Raw genomic sequence first — 21532 nt, 5'->3', positions numbered from 1 at the left:
TCTTGATTCTTTGGAAGAACTACATTAGACACAGACTGCTAGAATGTTGCTTTATTGTAGATGCAGTAAAACAAACGCTTGTTGATTTACTTACAACTTTGGCGTCGTGGCTTTTATGTATGTCAGGGATTGTCAACCGATGGTCAGTGACGGTATTGCAGATGGTCAGCGAAATTGGAAATGGAAAATTGAAACATTTTTAAAAATAAAATTGATTTATTATTTAGACTTGATTTTCCAGCTTATTTGTTAATCATTTACCCATCCAAATTCATTTAACCATCCAAATTTTGTTAAATGTAGATGAGATTTCCAAAATAGACATACAGATGCAAATAAATAGCCTGTATAGGTCTATCCTCCTTTGGTGCAAAATAAAATAATATTCCGCCAAAGCATTGGTTCCTGAGTTGCTTCTTGGTTATAATGGGGGTGTCCCTTGGACAAAACCAGTTGAAAATCCCCGATGTGATTTAAGACCAGCAGAAAAGGATAAAAGGCACATGACTACATCCAACCTTATCATTTGGCTTAATTTACCATATGACATAAAAATAAATAAGAAAAAGATCTATTTGCAATTGGAAGAGCTGATTTTATAGACATCAAAAAGTGAGTGGTAGAAAATGCACCTATTGGGATATGGCAAAACGGCAGACGAAAACACAGCTTTGATGATTCAGTTCAAAATGTTTTTCAAGGCCGCCCTGTAAAATTGTTGAATAAAACCAGCGTTCATAAATAGTTGCATTGGCGTGTTGCGAGAGTAAACTCCTCCAACTGTGACAAAGGCAATTGAGATATCATGCGGAGATTAAAGTGTCACTATTTAACTGTCACGGTGTCATGGAGTGACATGGGTTAGCCTAATTGACGGCATTGCGGAGTATTCGGAGACGAGACATGACTTCGTCCCAGTCCAGGTAGGCGCCCTCCAGGTGCCGCACCTTGTCCGGACTGCTGACATAGCTCTTTCGACCATGAAGTAGGCGCCAGTTGTCGAATGTCACAATGTCCCCTAGAATGCAAGCAGAAAAACTTTTGACTAAACGCATGTCTGCAGAGGATTGGTAGCTGCATGTGGTGAACAAAAGGTGTTGCTTTTTTGTGTGTGTGTGTGTGTGTGGGGGGGACCAATAATTAAGAGGCTAAGAAAATAAAATATATAAATGTATTTTAGAATATTAAATAAAATGCCGGGGTAGCTTAATTTATTTTGCTCCATCCTGACCAAGGACATAAAACTGTCTCAAAGCATTCTCCTTTGGTCTGAGGTATGTTAAAGAGAGGATTTGTACCGATTAAGATGTCCGAGGCAGATTGGGTCGACAGCCTGAAATATTAAACGTGTTGAATATTTATGATAAAAAATCTTCATGTGGAGAGGAGGGGGAAAGCTGACTATGTTATAACTCATTTGACAGTTGAACTGTGACGTGAATGGAATGCAGCAAGACAAAAAAAAACGACTAACGAACAGGGAATAATAAAAGTTGGCTCCCCAGACATAAAGTATTTTCAAAAGTATTTTCTTGCGGACAAACTTTTTCAATGTTGCCGCGTCTGCTCCTTTTGCGTTCGATCATGTGAGAAATGGATGGTGGGGTTATTGGAGCACACCACACACATTCTGACCAAAACTGTTAAATGCTTGATTTTCTACACTACCGTTCAAAAGTTTTGGGTTCACTTGGAAATGTCCTTTTAAAAATAAAGTCGCTATTTTTCACTAACGTAATATTCAAGTTATCAGGAACACTCTCTGTACATTGATAATGTGCTAAATGACTATCCAACTTTTGAATGGTAGTGTATCTTTGTTTTTTTTTAGTTTCATGTCATCTATTTGTTTTTAAGAGTAGAGTAATTTAAGATGAATTTAAAATACAAGCAAACTGTTTTGAGACCGTAGTCTCTTGTATATTTTCAATTTCAACTATTAATATAGGCAATGACGATAAATGTTAATTTCCTTGTTATTCGCGGTAGGGTTCGCTGTCCCTAATTGACCCCAAATGAAATGTTTTGCAGAAGTGGTTTTGGGGAAAACAGTTGATGCTGACCTGGCTCCATCTTGTAGCTGACCATATTCTCGGGTCGCTTTATGAGGTTCACATAGGCCTTGAGTGCTCTGTAGAAGGGCTGAACTTGATGAAGTGGGAGGTCCAGCACCGAATCCCTCGTGGCGTTGTTGTAGTTTATCCTCACAACTTGATCCTGCTCATTAACGCTGAGCACAAAGACAGACAATACTAAAATAAGAGGTGACTTGGGCAACTACGAGAAATTAATACTTCAATATAACCACTAAAATATTAGTATTTTACCGACATGAGATATTAAAAATGGCTCCCATGCGGCATAAATATGAAGTCAAATGAAATGTGACGAATGTGGAATCTTTCATATTGGTCTTGTCAGCACACATGTTGGGCAGCAGATGGCAGTGTTTCTCTTTCTAATCTCTCGTTCAAAGAGGTCTATGGCAGATCGTTCCGCATGATAGTGTGTGTCTTTGGACAGGCCACCTCACTCACTCAATGATCCTCTTCTTGGACTGCAACATAAAGTCACAATAGTCCATCCCCGTGTCAGTGAAGTCCACCAAGAGTGTGGCGAGCGTGTGGAAGGCCTCAGGGTCTTCGCGCCGCAGCTGCTCGGCCGTGTGGAAGCCGTCGACCACCTCGCTGTCGCCGCCCTCTTTGGCCTGGGTGACGCAGTGCAGGAACTGCACCTATGCTCAACGGGCCGTGATCATGCCCCTTTTACTATGCATTCAATGCTGGGGGGGCGGAGCCTCAAATTGAATTACGCAACTGAATGTACTCACTCCGGGAGCAAAGTGTAATGCAGGGTAGTCTGAGTGGAGGCTGAGATTTCCTGAGGTATAGGCCACGTTGTTTGCATTGTACTTGTCCACAACCTGCCATGTATGCCTGAAGACAAAAACAGGAAGAAGACACAGACATCTTTTATTATAGCACTTTTCCGTCATTACGTAAAAGCATGTGAATAGCGGCCTGAGTATTCATCAATATATAAATGGAGGCATCGAAAAGCTGAAAGTGGATGAGTGGTTTGTTTGATAATTCTTGGAAGCTAAATTGAGTAACTCCCATGGGCTTTCTCTTTGAGATGCAGGTAGACGGTTAAGTCTTGACCCGTCCATGTTGTGACAACGCCTGCTCAGTGGTTGCTTGTGTTTTCCTTAGGGCACTTGGCGGCATTCACTGAATCATTTGTTTGGTTTGGGGTGTAGCAGCCTTGGCTTCTGATTTTAACCCGTGTGTCATCCACACATAAAATGGTCTCCTGAATTGAAAAGATGTGGTGTTACGACAAAGTTTCAGCACATCGTACTATGACTATAGCGCTTGTGGGGCTTTCTGCTGTTCATTAAGATGTGTTGAGAACGAGCCGAGTGCTAATGAGGTAACGTTCGTTCCCATGTTTTGACGATGAGAAGTAGACAGCTCTTTACTTCCAACTCTGAGCTCATCCTCTGGCAGTGGAAAGACACTCCAAACCTCTGTTCTGACTGAGTGCACCAGGTAATTCCTCTGGTTTAAAGCAGCTGGAATGATTTTGGCTTGCTCCTTCGTGTAATAAACCAAAGCGATTAACTCCAATCAACGCATATTTTCCTCATAAAGAATATTTAGCGCAAACTCTTTTTTTGATTCCTTGGGAAATAAATAGTATATCGAGTTGTATTTAATTACAGTCTTTGGGCTGAGCACCAGCTAGATTATGCACATGTGGAAAATTCACCATTTGAGCATTTGGTGAGGTCAAAGCTTATTTAATAGCGGCTTGGCTGCTGTTGGCAGGCACGCAATCGGGTAACGTCACTGAGTCTTACCCGTAGAACGTCAGTCTAAGATAACCGATCCTCTCGGCCAGTCGGGCCACGTGGCCTTGCTCTGCCGGAGCCCCCTTCAAGTAGACGATACCGACGCGTCTCAGCGCCACAAGCCACGCCAGCGCGGCCTTGTCATCGTGGAGGATGTCCTGGTAGTCGGCAGTGGGGATACGCAGTTTGCTGTCCCAGTAGTAGCGCTCTGAAACGAGACAAAGAAATGTAGTTGGAATCAGAAGCATGTTTATTGCCGGTTGACTTTTGATACAAACCGCATAAAATGCAGAGTTAAGATTCAGATCTTGAACCTCAGAACTGCCATGCAAAATATGAAATGATAACATAAGAAACTAACAAAGCACAACCTTGATTGCTCACTAATGTGTTTAAAATGCCAGACAAAAAAATTATCCTGACTGTCTATTCAGCAATAAAATTTTGGAGCTACTGAATGATCCAAAGCAGTGCCCATAACATAAATTGCGTTTGATCAGTTTTCCAAAACTCTCGCAAAGTGGCCTTATTAGCCTGCAATTCACTTTATCTACTCTAGACTTAAGAAATAGTATAAAAATTAACCAGGCACCAAGAAAGAAGGCAAAAAAATACCCCTTCCATATAGACTGGAAGATTATTTGTCACAAAAAGCTTATGAATATGTATTACTGCTAATACATGAAAACATGTTCAGTCAATAGAACTAAATGCTGTCGAGAGGTCAGACAGGGAGATTGTTTGGCTCAAGTCCTACTGCAAGTCCAAATTGGGTAAAGTGGGAATAGTTGATCCCCGAACTCTAATATCTCTGCATGTACTGCAGTGTGTTTATACTTTTGACCTACATGCATCTTAATTGCGCTCAAATCTATTTCACATTCTCACCAACATTTTGCACCAGCCTTTTGCGAGCAAAACCTTTTCAACTTTACAGTGGGTATAAGCAATTAATTACAGTATATGGCTCTATTGAGAGATATGCTTCCTCTGGAGGTAAAACTGGGACACGTTCTGCTGCAAAGGTAAAGTGATGCAGTGCACTGGGACATGCTCTAGTTTTTGGGGTTTCATTGCCATGATTTATTACAGTGAAAATAAGTTTTCAACACTAGTCATTATGGCTCTCACTTAACTATTGCTTGAATCCCTCGATCATTTTAAAGCTGTGATGAGATACTATTGATATTCATCTAGTGTTTAATTGTCTGTGAGGGGTCAGCTATTGGGTTCGAACTACCTTTTAGTACAAGTTCATCTTCCTTTACACGAGGCTCCACAGAGAGCCAGCAAAGATGCTCTTCTTGAGTTCAGTGTTGCATAACGGACGTTCTACAAGAATGTCAGAGTCTTCTTCAACTTTACCACCAAAGTCCAAAGAGACCACTTCTTGTACATCATTCTCAACAAAAGGTTCACCCAAGTTTTCTCTCTTAGTTGGCCTTGGGTGACTCTTCACATGTCTCAGAAAGGAGGAAGTGTTTGACCTAGACAAACACTTTTTTCAGATCAGGTGTATTTGCTTTTGCAAGCAATGTGTACCGTTTGTATTGAGCTGGAACTGTCAGGTACTGTTGGGAGTTATGTTGTGTTTTTCCATCAGTGTTTTTGTCCCCATTTCCTTGAACTGACACGGTAAGCTCGTACCCTGGAGCTGTTGGTAATCAGCTCCTAGTCTTAAGCTCTGGGGCCACACCAGATTGTTCTCTTATGATGGAGGACAGAACAGAAGATAAGGGGAAAAATGGCCTACGGGGAACATGGGCAGATGCCAATACTTATGTGAAAAGGGACATAAAAACAAAGAGTAGAACACAAAAAAAGCAAGGCGGGATGGAATATGGTACGCAGCTTCAAACAAAGGAAGTAAAGAAATGATCTGGTGTGGGTGAGAGACTCAAAGGTGATCATCAAAATTACCTTCTTACTCACTCCACCATGGGAAAAAGTCAGAAGAGAACATGACAGAAAGCCCATCATGAAATATCAGGGTTAGTCTCAAAACGCACTTGTAAATATATATGCAATCATCAAGAACAATGACAAAGTTCCCAGAGAAATCCTTCGCCCTCAAGATAACATTTCAAAAGGTTGCATTTTTCTGCTCTGACAACAGAAACTCTTAATGTGTTTAACGCTTTTCATTGCTAAATGTAATGTAATATTGATGCAGCTTAAACAATTTCAAGCCATACTATAAAACGACTTTCCTTATTTTGCTGTTTTGTGCTGAGGTAATGAGGCCTGGATCATAAAATCCACCCTGGAGTGGTGCTGATGAAATGGATAAGAAGCATCTCAGTTTGGAGCTGAGATGAGCAGTAGAGCGTGCCCAATCTCTTAAACACGCATCACTACCTTGAGAGCGTATGTATTATCATCCTCCAAGGGTGAATCTTTTCATTTTCCATAATAAAACTATATATTAAACAGAAATGGTCACCTTCTATAGATTGGGCTTCCTATTGCAACCCAAGCACTTTGGTACCTTGCTACTGAAAGCAATTGAATATGACAGACACACAGAGAAAAATCAGCAAGCTTCTTTCAGACAGACAAATGGAAAAATTCCTCCCGCTGCTATACGCCATCTGGTTACACTCCTTTTTCCATGGAGCCGCTCTCCAGTGACTTCCATCTAACAGCTGCAAAGTGTATTTCTGGTGTGAGGCGGATTTAAGCGCTTAGAGTTTGTACCTGGCTGATGCTTGAAGCGCCTCCACATCTCTTTTTTTGTAGCGATTTCTTCAGAGCCTTTCAAATTTCTCTATTGCAATCAGACCACAAAGCAGAAGCGGACAGGCGATGGGCGAGCCTGCTGGAATCTGCAATTTATATCTTTTTCGACAGCGGTGCCATTAAAGTGCCTCATATTGAAAGGAAGGCTTGAGTGCTACATTGGTACAAAACACAGAGACTATTCAGGTTTGGGCAATTAGACGAAATATACCAGTAATCGCAATTTAGATTTTAGCATCTCATGATTATAAACACAAAGAATGTGCCGAATAGTGCGGTGTGTGTATGTATGCAAGTTCCGATAATATGAAGGGCCCCTGAATGCACATTGAGCATGCTTTTAATATGTAAAGTCACTTTTCAATCTGAATTTCGGAGCTTCCAAATGTTAATGTTAAAGTTCATGCAGCTATATATGCTGCAGGGACGCGAAGGCAGAAAATCGCTTCCCATCCCATGTCAACACAGCACAGTGACTAATTACAGCCTCCATGCCAGTGAATAAGCTCCACTGACTAGTACCATTGTCATGAAACGAGGCTGAGGAGAAAGATGGAGAAGCATTGCTAATTGCTAAATCATTGACATGCAAAACACAGAAAGAAGTGATTGGATGATACGGTGCACTCATCACACAGGCCTGCCTGAAACAGAGTTGTAGCGAAATATCAAGCAACTCAAGTGTCTGGAGAAAATATTATACACAATAAAAGTACACAGATACTAGTGATGTGCATTACAGTTCTTTTAAGTGAACTGAATCTTTAGAATTAGTTCTCTCAAAAGATTCGTTCAAACGACTCGTTCAACGTTCAACTGAAAAAGGTTGATCGGAAAAAAACCTTATGCAGTTGTTTTCAGGTTAGCTACCTAAATGTTGTATAGAGAACGTGATGTACCGGAGTCAAATTCCTTGTTTGGCATGCTCAAACTTGGCAAATAAAAATTGATTTGATTTAAAAGTGATAAGTGCCACACTCACCCTCACCTCTTGATTGGCTGTTTGATCTGTGACGTTACACGGACACTCCATTAAGTACAGCGCCATTTTCATTCGGGAAAAATCATGGTCAAAGCTGAACTGAATTTTCAGGTGTACCTAATACCTAATAAATTTTTTTTTTTTTTAACCAGCTCAGTGGGCTTGTGGTATGAGTGTCCGCCCTCAGACTGGGAGGTCGTGGGTTCGATCCCCGGCCGAGTCATACCAAAAGACTATAAAATGAAACCTGATGCCTCCCTGCTTGACACTCAGCATTAAGGGTTGGATTGGAGATACTATGAGGAGCTGCACCCCACAGTCATTACTAGCAATGTATAGCTTCTACATGGAAGCTCGTGTGAGGACAACCTAACGTGTGAAATATTTTAATGTGAAATGTGAAAATGTATTATTCACAGATTTTGAATATAGACAAGTTCTGGACAAAATAAAAATCTATATAAACTAGGCCCTAGTTTGTCAAATGCCAGTCCTCGGGGGCCGCATTCCAACATGTTTTCCAAGATTCCCTCGTTAAGTGCACCTGTGTGAAAAGTTGGGCTCCTGCAGAACGTGAAAATGAACTGAACTTTTCACGCAGGTGTGTTTAACGAGGGTAACTTGGAAAACATATTGGAACGCGGCCCCTCGAGGACTGGAGGTCGACACCCCCGGTTTAAGTGAAAAGTGCCACACCCGCCCTCACCCCCACTTTCTGATTGGCTGGTTGATCTGTGACGTCACTTGGACACTCCATTAGGTACAACGCCATTTTCAAGTGTACCTAATAACAGGCCACTTTATTAGGGAAATATCATGGTCAAAGGTCACAGGTGTCAAGCTCTAGTCCTTGGGGCCGCATTCCAACATTTTTTCCAAGATTCCCTCGTTAAGTGCACCTGCGTGAAAAGTTTTAGCTCCTGCAGAACATGAAAATGACCAAAATCTTTTCACGCAGGTGTTTTTAACGAGGGTAACTTGGAAAACATATTGGAACGCGGCCCCTCGAGGACTGGAGGTCGATACCCCTGGTTTAAGTGAAAAGTGCCACACCTGCCCTCACCCCCACTTTATGATTGGCTGGTTGATCTGTGACATCACTCGGACACTCCATTAGGTACACCGCCATTTTTAGGTGTACGTAATACCAGGCCAGTTCATTAGGGAAAAATCATGGCCAAAGCTTAACTGAAAGTGAAAAGTGCCACACCCGCCCTCACCCCCACTTTCTGATTGGCTGATTGATCTGTGACATCACTCGGACACTCCATTAGGTACACCGCCATTTTTAGGTGTACCTAATACCAGGCCAGTTCATTAGGGAAAAATCATGGCCAAAGCTTAACTGAAAGTGAAAAGTGCCACACCCACCCTCACTTTCTGATTGGCTGTTTGATCTGTGACATCACACAGACACTCCTTTAGGTACGCCGCCATTTTCAAGTGTACCTAATAACAGGCCACTTCATTAGGGAAAAATCATGGCCAAAGCTGAACTGAAAGTGAAAAGTGCCACACCCACCCTCAGCCCCACCTCCTGATTGGCTGGTTGATTTGTGACGTCACATGGACACTCCATTAGGTACACCACCATTTTAAGGTGTACTTAATAACTTTATGCATTTTTTGTACGTGTCAAGACTGTGTACTTGCTCTTTATTTTGGGGGACACCAACACAACGTAAAACACATGTACATATTGTCACATAAAGCAGTTAACCAAATGTCAGATTTTTGTTTTCATGCCCAAAACAATAAAAAGGAATAAAACACCAGACAAGTTTTAACAGGTTTTAATGTTTATTAAAATAATAATAATAATAAAAGTAAATTTCAAACCAGCAATCTAATGTGAAATTTCAGTAGATATATTGGATAACAATATTTAGGCGTGTATATGCATACACGTTATTCAAAAACTACTGTAAGTGTTATAAAATAAAGACTACCCAAAGAGAAGCATAATCTCCCCGCTGTTGCATAACAGCATCCTTTCATGCGATAAAGTTAGCCGTTAGCTTGGAGAAAACGTACATAAAAGAAGTGCTGTTTCAGTGAGTGGGTCTTTCTTTCCTTGGCAAATCGTAAATCTACATTCTGGCTTACATAGTTCACGCCAGGAGACGCAACACGTTCATTGACTGATCCGTTGATGCACGGGAAGGCAGTTGACCCATTGGCTCGTTCGCGAACGGGAAAGTCAGGATTCGTTCTCTCGCTGATCCGTTCTCGCGATGAACTGGAAATGCAAATCACTCACTGACTCGTTCACTCACAGATCCGCTCAGTTGGGGAACAGGAAATGCAATTCACGACTCCTTCGTGAACAGGAAGTCACGTCATTTTCTTCTTCGTTTTGTTTTACGGCGAGGTGGCACCAGCTTCAAAGCGCATTACCGACACCTACTGGTTGAAGTCATATGAACTGAAAAAAGAACCAATCACTTTAGGAAGTGATTCGTTCACTCTCGTTCACGGAAAAGATTCGGTCTTTTGAACGAATCGTTCACTCACGAACCAACACTAACAGATACAGAGGATCAGAAAATGAAAAATAAATTAGGACGTCACAACGACATATGTCAGTCGAGAGGAGGGGCCTTTATTGACCTTTATTGATCCCACAAGAAACTCGCATTGTGTTGGCAGCAGCTACGGATAAAGGAAATACAAAAATAACATGCAAGAAAGACATTTGCACAAGATGTACGTACATCACACAAACTAGAAATCTATTCCCCAAACCAATCTCCCAGAAATGTTATTTGTTTGCAAAATAGAGTGCCAAGTGAGTTTTAATTTTGATTTATGAGATCTGATTAATCCTTTATACTGTAAATATATATAATGTGAAAATTCAGACACATTCTTCTGAAAGGAAATTTCTATAGGTTGGCAGCTCTGGAGTTTACTGTAAAAGAAATAGAATGAAAAATGAAAAAACATTGCCAGCTCATTGCTAGCAATCAATGGAAACCAAATTGACAGGCTAGCTAAAATTAGCATTTGAATTTAAAGGTGACTACACAGCAGCAATAGCAGTTATTCTTTTATTACTGTTGCACAGATCAAAAGGTCAGGAACGTTCTGCTTCTGATGACAAAACAGAACATGGGGCAAAGGTCAGGCTTGGTTGAGAAACCTGGTGTTTCAACTTCCTCACGTTGACGCTTTGTCAGTAAAAGGTCCAAAAATAAAACCGCCATCCATACGAACAAATGACACACTATCTAAATGTATATAACGTAAACAATGTGACTTGCGTCATTGCAGAGCTGCAAGTAATTTCCTGGGGAGTGGATAGCACTTGGGGCATAGAAAAAAATGACTCATCAAGGATTAAAAGAAAGGCACGGCTGGTGATTAAAACTCACGAGTGTCTTCATCAATCTCCCCCATTAAAAAAAAAAAAAAAAAAACGGAATGGAAAACTCTGCAGATTAAATCACCCCTCTTTCCCTCCCATATGGGAAGGCCTGTGCGTCAGCAGTCAACGAGAAATCAATGTTGCTCTTACATAGTTTCCAGCTGTGCTGGGCTGAGAGGGCCATGTAAGAATCAGCATGCATGTTGTTTGCTTAAATGTCTCACTATGTGTCAAAGAGGAAAAAGTCGGTGTATTTGTCCTCACTCGCATCAAAGCGCTCGAGAAGGACTGTGGAGGTGACAGTAGTTTTTTCCAGCGAAGAAAAGCTGAAGCTACGGCTAGTTTGGTTGCTGTCAGACAGCTCAAGGCAGTGTATCTCGCGCCTCATTGTGCTCTGTTGAAGTCTGGAGGTCTGCCTCACCTCCTCTGCAGCCCACAAAGGAACTTTGTTTCGACCTGAGTGGATTTTTATCACAAAGCTGCCATCAGTTCAACCGGCCATCTGCGGAATGCACACACAGGCGCTCCAGCCAGATGGGACTAACACATTTTAAATAATAAGGCAATGTGTCTGACACAAAAAACATCTTTTTAATTTTTCTAATAAAATAACCTGGTAATGATGCCCAATATTCTATCGTACAATTCTTCTCAAGTCAAGTACTGTGTTTTAGTGAAGAGGTGCAAGCAAAAAGAGATGCTACAAATGAGACTGTCTCACCTTTTTCCAGAGGTTAGCTTGGAACTGAAATTGGAATCGCCACCGCCACTGATACAATGAAAAGTTTATTGAAGCGGAAAATCATGTTCATAATTGAGTTCATTCTGAACAAATGATTTCTGCAAGTGCGTGAAAGGCGTTCTTGAGAAGAGAAAGCACACACTTCATGAGTATCCTGCCAAGATGCATGTTACTTTCTCAGCAATTCACTCTGCGACATCGGCTTAAAAGCTTTGTAAAAAGACTCGAGAGTTCATTTTACACGTTGACGTTCAGAGACTTTATTCCTCTCAATTCTCTTGGCACTGATAGTGTAAGTGTTACATTCTTCTGTTTTTCCGAGCCAGCCACTGCCGGTCCCAAGCCCGTATCAAACACAAAAATTGGGTAGGTTGTGTCAAGGCATTTTCTTTCAAAACAAATCACATGAATGACTTACTGACGGCATCAGCCGACAGGCGCAAAAGGTATTTGAGAGTTTATTTCAAAAATTGATCATAAAACATAGCTTTTGCATTGGGAGACAATAGTTTAAAAGATTTAAGATTGGCGCAGAACTGACAGCAGTAGTTTGTTGACAAGGCATCTTGGAGAAAATTCTCTGATTAAGCTTAATATGTGAACTGAAGTGACTTTGAGAGAACATCCAAGTTTTCCATGGTTGAATATTCACAGCTCTGCTTTCAAGATGCTTTGTGTCGCCAAGACAAAATTTAGACCAGATGGAGAAAGAGGAAACCAGATAGACAGCATGATGAATCAGCTTTTACTTAGCTGAGAGATGAAATTAGTCAAGAGACTGAAATTGCAATGTCTGCGAGAGTTGCAATGAAGTTAACGGTTAGACAGTTCAGCCTAAGTATTATGTTCAAAATTCGAAATTAGCTAATCTTAATTAGCATTGAAGGTTGAGGTAAACAATGTCTGTTCCTTTCTTTCGGATGTGATGGCAAGAAGTTTAAAGCGTTTAAAGATCTTACAGAGTATATACATATGTGCAATCACAATTCTTAGCTAAAATGTGTCACCTCGATCAGCACTAGCTATCGAAGCAAAATAGAAATTTTCAATTTTGGTGGTGAGCCAATTCTGATCTAAATTCTATATGACCCAATTGTCAGATTTTAAGTACTTTATAAACACATTGATGCGTCAGCATAGGAAGACGGTGATTAACGTCAATCGGTTATGTGAGAAGAACGTATTAGAATGGTGTCGCTATGATTGCTTTGCATAAACATTCATTTGCATAATTTCTGACCTTTAGGCACGTATTAAGTCATTAGTCATGATTTGAGCTCCAACTAAATAATCATGACATGCATAAATTGCAAATCTTGCCATAGGTCAAATTTTAAGACACATCTGACGGTGGGGTTTAGCAGGCAAATTTATGACAAAAAAAATGGGTCATTACTGATAAGAGACTCTGCATGACAGAAACCTTCAGTGAAGCGGAAATGTTACACGACATTGCTCTCCTTATGCGACGAGTGTGTCTCTTATGAGCAAAGGTTACAAGAAAAAATAGCAAATGCCAATAAGTTTCTCAAACAATAAGTGATTTGATTGTAGGGAAACATTCTGAAGAACAGAACAGAAGAGGTCACCAATGGCCCAAAGCATTAAAGTAAGGAAACGAAGCGGTAAGTCTGAATCCAGCTTAGAAGCACATATGGGCTCTGGGAAATATTTGTTCATTCCCTGGAAAGGAAATATTGACAGCGGTGGGCTTGCGATTTGGAAGAACATGCAGATCTTTTGTTGACCCTCACTCTAAATCCGTTTTCCATGTGGCAGAAAAGAGGTGCTCACAAGAGCAACCTGCTCTTACCTAACGTTGTAGAAAACTGCCGAAAGAGACTTACCTCGCAATTCAGCTGTAAAGCGACGTCTGAGCATTTAATTTGAAACCTAATTGAAAGGTGTGATACACTGCCGTTGTCACTAGGAAAACTGTCTGACCAAAAGAGAAGCATTTAAGAGCATTAGAAGAACATTAAGCTGAGGGCTAGGATTGAAATCTATGTTAACATATTCCTTATTCTTTTCGGACAGGCAGTACTAGTAGATTTTTAATTTTTTTTTGTTATTTTTGTACTGTTCAAAATTAAAAACTGGATCACAATTTCTGCACTTCTTACATACACAACATAAACTATGGAGGGGCGGGTTTTCAGGCATGTGCCTTTTATTGTGACACAAATCATTTCTTCCCATTTCTATATAGAGTACAATTTATGTAATTTAATAAGACTACGTCATACTTTTGCGTCAACCATGAATCCATCATAATGAATGAATACGAATGGTAATGAATATGAATTGAATGGTAATGAGTGTGAATTGAATTTACCGTGAGTGGTTTTAACCGCATACTGGAAGGCACCGGTAGAAAGCATTACCTCAATGTTGAAGGGACTTCTCATTTGGTTAACGTTTTAACAGACATTCTATCCCCCTCTTGAGATTTTAACAAGAAAATTAAATTTCTACTTGATAGAGTAGAGCCAATAAACTCTTGGCAAATCCTGACCACCACAGAAGAACACGGGAAACAAAATTACTAAAACGGCTGAAAGGAAATGGGGGAAAACACAAACTTGAACATTTTAAACACAACCAACCCACAAATATTTTCAAGTGAAAGTCATTGGCGGCCAGACTAACAACATTCCCTAATTTAAAAGTACAATATTTGACTTTTGACTGACTGGTGTTATTGTTACATTGGTGTCTACGTTATATTACGACTACTGTATATTAATTTGTGTTTCGTGTTTTATGTTATATGTAAAGTGTTTTGTTATAGCTTAAGCTGTTGTGAAATGCGCTGCATTAATAAAGCTGTGTGCATTGTAAAGAAAGAGAAACTCACGCAATTTTAGTTTGCGCTATCAGCCAAAGTTAAACACCTGAGTATTTCAACACTGAGCGAAATTTGATCCCGCACATTAACAATAGCAAACACTGGATTCTACCACTTTAAGAGCATCGCCAGGATTTGCCCATTTGTCTCGAGAGAAAACACAAAGACACAAATGCACACTAATGTCCAGGTTCATTGATTTCTTTCATGATCTGGTCTTCCCTTAAACTAAATAAACCTATAAGTAATTTACAATTAGTGCGGAATTCAGCAGCTCGTATGCTGATGAGGATCTAAGAGGTTGGAGGAACATTGGTATCCTGTGTGTTTCACGATCAATTTTAAGGTCTGTTTCTTAATCTATAAAACCCTTCATGGTGTTAGCTGCTTTGGTATCTCTGATCTTATATCATTTTGAGCCGCTACGTCTTCTGGTACTGGACTTTTAGTAATATTATACCCAGAGTCAAAACTACTGTTAGACCCATAGCAATCTGTGGAACGAGAGGAACTCAGGGCCTCACAGACCGTTGATATTTTTAAAAAGAAGGCTCAAGACCCAATTTGTTAATTTAGATTTGAAGCACTTTCAGCATTTTTGTGTCTTTGCTTTATGAGTATGAAAGAAATGTGACTAATAGGCACTTGCCAGACATTAAAAATCTACATTTATCAAATTTATTGACATACACGAGAGCAAAATACCATAAATGAGTTATACTATGATAAGACACCATAATTGGACTCACAGGCATCTCAGGGACTTCCAGGTCTTGTTTTTCTCCTCTAAGCAGGACATTTGACTCATATCAAAGAGACTCACTGAAAATAACACTTGAATTTTTATGGATTAGTTTCATGCCCAACCAATAATAGCTACCGTAGCCCGACAACAGTGCGCATAGACACAGAAACAGCAGCAGCAGAAAGGTAAAACATGCTCCAAGACACAAAAAATGACATGCAGTACCGGCTGAAAAACAATCCTCAGAGGGCCAGTTAATTTATTGACCTCACAGTGGCCTTTCCCAGTGAGTATATTCGCGTTAAATACTTTTGAACAGGCACATTCTGGATTGGGTTCACCATATGAGTGGGGGAGTAAGACCAACGATGAATAACACATATGTGACATTATGAGAAAACCTCTTGGAAGAAGCTGTTTATCATTAATTTGTCCATCTTTCCTGTGTTTTTTCCCAGTGGAAGGAATTTCAGTCTGGCTCCGAGGAAGAAATAATTAAACCTCAAGAGTGTGTCATTTTGCACTGCAAGCAAGCCAAGCAGCATTTTAGAGGACTGCAGTTAAAATCTAGAAACACACTCAAGAGTGTGGTTGGTTTGCATGGAAAACAAAAAAAACATTTGTGGTAGTTTTTGCATAAGCAGGCTCACTAACTCATAACTGCAATGAAAATTTAGCCTCCTGTAGAGGATCAGTAATCAATCTGGAACAGGTACAGCAGGAACCACTCAACCCTGTGGGTCCTTCAGGACCGAAGGTAGATCACACAGTCCAACTACAGTCCACTCCCGCGCCAGGCACTCAAGTGTAAGACCTTAAACTGTGTAGAGCAGACTGGATCAATGTCAAGCTATCAACCAAGTCCAAATCTAAATCATTTCTCTTGGTTTCATGTGAAGGATTTAGAAGGTGTTCCACCCTTTTAGGATGATTTTCAGACACTGGCACAATGTTGTTTCTGCATAAACAATAATTTTGTTGTCAACCACAAGCTCCTGCTTTTACTGAATGCCAGTAAACGGTGGAAAAAAATCAATTGAATCATCAAGGTGGGCCATTTACTGTCCAGAAAGAAAAATCTGAACCTCTAATTCACACTTGCTTTCACAATTTCTTCAGCTTGTCGTCGTCAGATGAAAACTTAATACTTGTGGGACGACAGGAGTCTGACAAACAATTCTGCTCTTTGAAAGTCATTCAAAAACAATTGGCTAAGCTTTCAAATCCAAACGAGGAATAAAAACAGCAACTCACCATTGAGGAAGAGCTCTTCTTGCATGGCTTCTCTGGCCTCAAGAGAAAAGCTGCGTTTCTTTAGCCACTCCGCATCAAACACACTTGTGTGTTGATCAGGCCACACAATGGACAACTGTGGAGGAACCAGAAAAAAAAAATCTCATTTCCTTCATTTTCTATAGCACTCAATAAGTGTCGGAGATGATGATCCCAATTAACTTCTGGCGAAAGGCAGGAGACATTGTGACTTGGTTGTCAAAGGTGAACTTCCCATTTGGCAAACAGGCAATTGCCAAGAGGCGTCCTCAAACACTTTCATAAAGTTTTGTTTGCTTTTCAGTAGAATTGTTTTATTCTTAATTGATGCGCTATAAAAACATAAAAATGCCGCATCTATTGTGATTGATCCAACGCTTCCCCATCCTTTTGCCTTTTTGGCAATGGACTACTTTTATCTTCTTACTGCTATTGTGCAGACTTGATTCAGAGGACCGCAAGGAAAAAAAAAGCTGTTGGAGGACTTGTGAGTATGAAGCGGCGTTAACTTTGTGAGGCAGAGAAGGCGACAGTTTTTTTTTCCCCAACCTTTTCAAGGTGACAAATGTGCGTAACAGACAGCGACAAACACAAGAGCCAGACACCGTTGCCAGCCGGTAGCACTGCTGGCGATGGAAATGAAGAATGGCACGAGTCACACACTTTATCAACTGAGATGTAAAGCAGTCAAAATCTGTATCCTTTATCAAATCCAGTAGAAGCTTAGGGATTGATTTACTTGTTAGAAAATCCTCAAAACAGATTTTGAGGATACTTTTTAGAAAATGTATTAAAATCGGTACTTAACTAGTAAAAACAATGCAAGACTTAAATCATGAATAAACAACTAATAACTATTACGTACTGTTGTGGCTCTCGAGCTATCAGGCAGTTGCATGCTTAAACCCCGCAAACATATTTGTGTGTCAAAATGAGACATAATTCAGATTGGCTTGCTTACAGACACAATCTCAGAAATAGGAAACGAAGATTGACTTTGTAGAACAATCTCACACTTGAGCAGACACAACAGAGACGCAACTATTTGTATTTAAAAAAAAAAGTCACATTGCCATATGTCATCTTTAATGTGTCCCCCTTTGTCGCTTGTTACTTTTGAGTGTGCTGAAAGGTGAAAATGCTCTTCCATTCAGCTTTTGAGCAGATGCCCTAAGTGTTTGTGCCAAAATATACTGTTGTCTGAGACTGATCACAACCTTGACTTCAACATGTGTTCCAGCTGAAGAGAAACAGCCTCAAAGACCAACGCTGCCATCGCGGATTCATCTCAAGTTGAGTGCACTTTTGAGGAAGTCCATTTTTGTTCAGTATGCTGAATATGTATGGTATCCTCACACTAAAATTTATCCTCAGATTTTTGTTGCTTACTATATATTTTCTTTATTCCAAGAGACTGGATTAGTGATTATCTGTCCACTCGACTCCAATCAATTAATCAATGGTTAACATGTGCGTGAATATTTTTTATTTTATTTTTAATGGATTTGAAAATTAGGTCATTGCATTCTATTAGTCCACTACTAGATGGCAATAAATCCTACACACTGTATTTTTAATGTGTTCACCCATGTTAGCTTCGCAGACTGTACGCTGCTCACTGACACATCTCAATTATCAGAATTTTTAGGATTGGATTCACTTGTGATTGGATTTGTGTGACTTGTGTTTCATTATCTTTGCTTTAATTGGTGCATACTTATTTTTGCCACATAACTAAATTAATTTGCTACCACCCCAAAAATGTGCAATCAATGGTCAACATTTGAGTGAATATTTTTAATTTTATGTGGTTTTATTTTTAATTTATTGGTGTCCACTCATTTACCGTAATTTTCGGACTATAAGTCGCGGTTTTTTTCATAGTTTGGGTGGGGGGGCGACTTATACTCAGGAGCGACTTATATACATATATATGTTTTTTTTCACTTTTTTGGGCATTTTATGGCTGGTGCGACTTATACTCCGGTGCGACTTATAGTCCGAAAATTACAGTATGTTGCGCTTCATTTGTGGACCACAATTTAATCTTTTACCGAGTTCTGTAATTTTTACGCATATGCTCTGAGATTGTAATGTTAAAGCTGTACTCCACAGGATTTTGCCCCTAAATAACTTTACAATGACTTTCATTTGTCCATTTATGGCTAATACATCTTGCAAATTGCAGATTAAAACAATGGGTATTCTTGCAAGCTTCTGGAAAATAATTTTCAGGCTGGAATCGGGTTTTCTGCGCATGTGCGTCATGCGCGTTCTCGTGTTAGCTCGTTGTCTCACAGAGTCCCGACCAGAAGCTTTTATTTCGCCATAATGGATTCTACATCTGCTCAGAAGAGACCGACATCTAGCATGCCCCAGACACCCAGTTTCTCAGAGGAAGCCTAAAAAAAGGAAAACCCATGCATGTGAGTGTGCAATTTCATTTTTTGGCCACAGGTAGCAGTAACGATTAGAAACTTAAAATCCTGCGGAATGCAGTTTTAAAACAAATCCAGCTGAAAGCTCGTCAAGCCATCTGGTGGTTTGTTTAAAAAAAAAAAAAAATTAAAGGAAGCAATAGATCACAATCTACCCGGCCTCATTGTTTTCAGTCAACAATATAATGAGATTAAATACATGAAATGAATCAATTATGTGGCCAATATAAAAAGAATGAACGATTCGTTTTGACTGTTAGCGTCAAAAGCAAGATTACGAAACAAATTTCCCTGCATCATTCATGTGTTTGCAATATCACGATTGTAATATTTATCATGGATCAATGTTTTTTTTTTTAGGTTTCTCTGAATGTAACGGACAATGACATCCATAAATGTAATTTATAATATAGGTTGGTAATAATGATTTGTTGACCTACCTTGCTGTCATTGGTAACCTCAACAACATTAATGCCTGTGTGAATGTCCAGATCGGACATCAGCAGTTTACGGGCCTGAGCTGATTGCAGTGTACAAAGTGAGCACTGGCAATTGTCCCTCAGCCACGTGAAGGGATACAGGTTTTGCCCTCCATCTTCCCACTCAACCTCCACCAGCCGCTCTTCATCCAGTGCTCGGGCATGTCTCACAGAGTGGCTGGCCACAGAGAAGGAAGATGAACCCAAAGTGTGCTGTCCACGAAGCTGCACAAGTGTCGGATGAACAGACGATGGATGTGAAACCTTTTGTGGTCTACGACCAAACTTAATCGTCTGACAGGCCACGGAAGACGTGCATCTCTGCAGAGCAGACCGGGTGACACGGGCCAAGGTACTCAACATTGTTCAGGCTTCCTTTCCAAATGAGACAGAACCACCAACTGTGAAGTAATAGAAAATGTCAATAGCAAAAAAAAACCACAACATAACATTGTTTGATTTTTATCTGTTTTGAGTACAACACACATATGGTCCTCTTAGTGTACTTAGACGTTTTGTTTCACATTTTTATTGACGTATGCAGTTGAATGTGGCTTGTGACGAATGCTTATTTCACTTTTTTCTATTTAGCTTGCAACAAAACTGCAGACAGGAAAAATAACATTATTGGATTGACATTGCCCAACGCTCACATCTGGGATGGGCTCACATCTGGGATGGGCTCACATCTGGAATGAGCCAGTTTATCTGGAAGCCAGTTGAATGTAAAACCAAGTTGTAAAGCAACCTGGCTTCTCAAAAGTCAATTCAAATGTCTCTTGGACATAATGATTCCTTGCAATGCCAGACTTTTCATGATGTCCTCGTAACTCATCCCGAACCTTAAAATAAAATTTGATCACGCTATTCCTGTCTATTCAGTGTAACTTTTCCCTTTCAACCTTTAAACAATTTACTTATCCAACTGATCTGCACGGAGCAATGGCTACTTTATACACATGAAGTAGTAGTCCATGCGGACTTAGTAGTTTGTACCCACAACGTAGTAGCTGTCATGTCTGGGGCACCGTACTGAACACAACGGTGCAAACAACCGAGTGTCCGAAATTGGCGTCACTTCAATGTTCCGTCTCCCAACAGTGTACATAACAAATGCCAAATATCTAAAAACATCTGTTTTATTGAAGAATTGCATGCCTCCGTCTGCTAGGAAGCTAAATGACGTCATCGTTGCTCGTAGGGCTTTAAACGCCACATTTACTACTCGACCAGTTTTTGTTTTTATCAATGGTATTCTGCAGCCCAGAGAAGACACTAAACACACCGTTTTGAGTACCTTTGTTGCACTGTACCTGATTTCCTCGATCCCCGTGGCTCGGTGTCTACCAACACAACATGCCCCGGCTGTCAATGTGGAAGAGAAAGTCGGTGAAAGGTCGCAGGAGGAGGCAGTGCAACGTGACATAACAACACCGCTCCTGTCACGATTGCGCAGCCAAAATATCACTACGTTCCAGCAGTTTTTTATTACCCTACATGTTCCAAAGGCCAATTGTTTACAACTTAGTCATAAAGGTGACCTGTGCCTTTGTGACAACAAAAGCAGCATGCTAATTAATGTGTTTGACAGATACAAAAGCACCCCTCTGAAATTGTATTTCTCCAGGAATTAAAATGGATTATGCCTGTATTGTTGCACAGATATGCATCCATCGATACAATAAATGTACATTAATAAGCTGCGATCCATTTAGGACAACTGGATAAAATTGGTGATCATAAGCATGACAGTAATGCTTATATCAAATAATTATCACATCATTTATGTGTAACAGAGGGGCAGACTTACTTACTCCATCTACTACTTACGTTGCAAGTTACATTGAATTACATTCGTTACTGTGTTTTAAAGAATAAACTTTTTTAGTTGAGTGACAAAACATCCTCTGTGCCACTGAATGTGACTACACACTGTAAAATGCTGTTTTCAGTGCATTGGAGAAGAGTAATGGGGGGAAAAAACATTTTGTGGAGGCCCACTATTGTACATCCAATGAGTAGGTTGTTCCTCCACAACACTCATAATTAGAGGGCCTCTCTGTGTTT

The 21532-nt window shown here is 40.2% G+C and overlaps 1 protein-coding gene across 1 annotated transcript; it reads right to left on the bottom strand.

The window, feature by feature from the left end:
- Positions 1–33: 33 nt before the first annotated feature.
- Positions 34–20933, bottom strand: bbox1 (butyrobetaine (gamma), 2-oxoglutarate dioxygenase (gamma-butyrobetaine hydroxylase) 1). The gene is made up of 8 exons (XM_037247820.1): positions 20779–20933; positions 19427–19866; positions 16531–16645; positions 3863–4061; positions 2831–2936; positions 2538–2734; positions 2064–2230; positions 34–1018 (listed from the first exon to the last, which is right to left on the bottom strand). Exons 2-8 carry the CDS (start codon positions 19826–19828, stop codon positions 867–869), a joined length of 1338 nt encoding a protein of 445 aa, XP_037103715.1. The 5' UTR covers positions 19829–19866; positions 20779–20933; the 3' UTR covers positions 34–866.
- Positions 20934–21532: the final 599 nt, after the last annotated feature.

The sequence above is a fragment of the Syngnathus acus genome, chromosome 3 (assembly GCF_901709675.1).
Source record: "Syngnathus acus chromosome 3, fSynAcu1.2, whole genome shotgun sequence".
Classification (NCBI taxonomy): Eukaryota; Metazoa; Chordata; class Actinopteri; order Syngnathiformes; family Syngnathidae; genus Syngnathus; species Syngnathus acus.
The sequence above is the reverse complement of the archived record's forward strand: the minus strand, read 5'-3'. Positions and strand labels throughout refer to the sequence as shown.

Excerpts from the sequence above, each read along its gene's own strand:
- bbox1 (XM_037247820.1), bottom strand. The coding sequence starts at position 19,828 with ATGTTGAGTACCTTGGCCCGTGTCACCCGGTCTGCTCTGCAGAGATGC. Across the intron at positions 16,646-19,426 it reads AGGTTACCAATGACAGCAAG|TTGTCCATTGTGTGGCCTGA; the intron begins GTAGGTCAACAA and ends GTTCCTCCACAG. Across the intron at positions 4,062-16,530 it reads AGAAGAGCTCTTCCTCAATG|AGCGCTACTACTGGGACAGC; the intron begins GTGAGTTGCTGT and ends GTCTCGTTTCAG.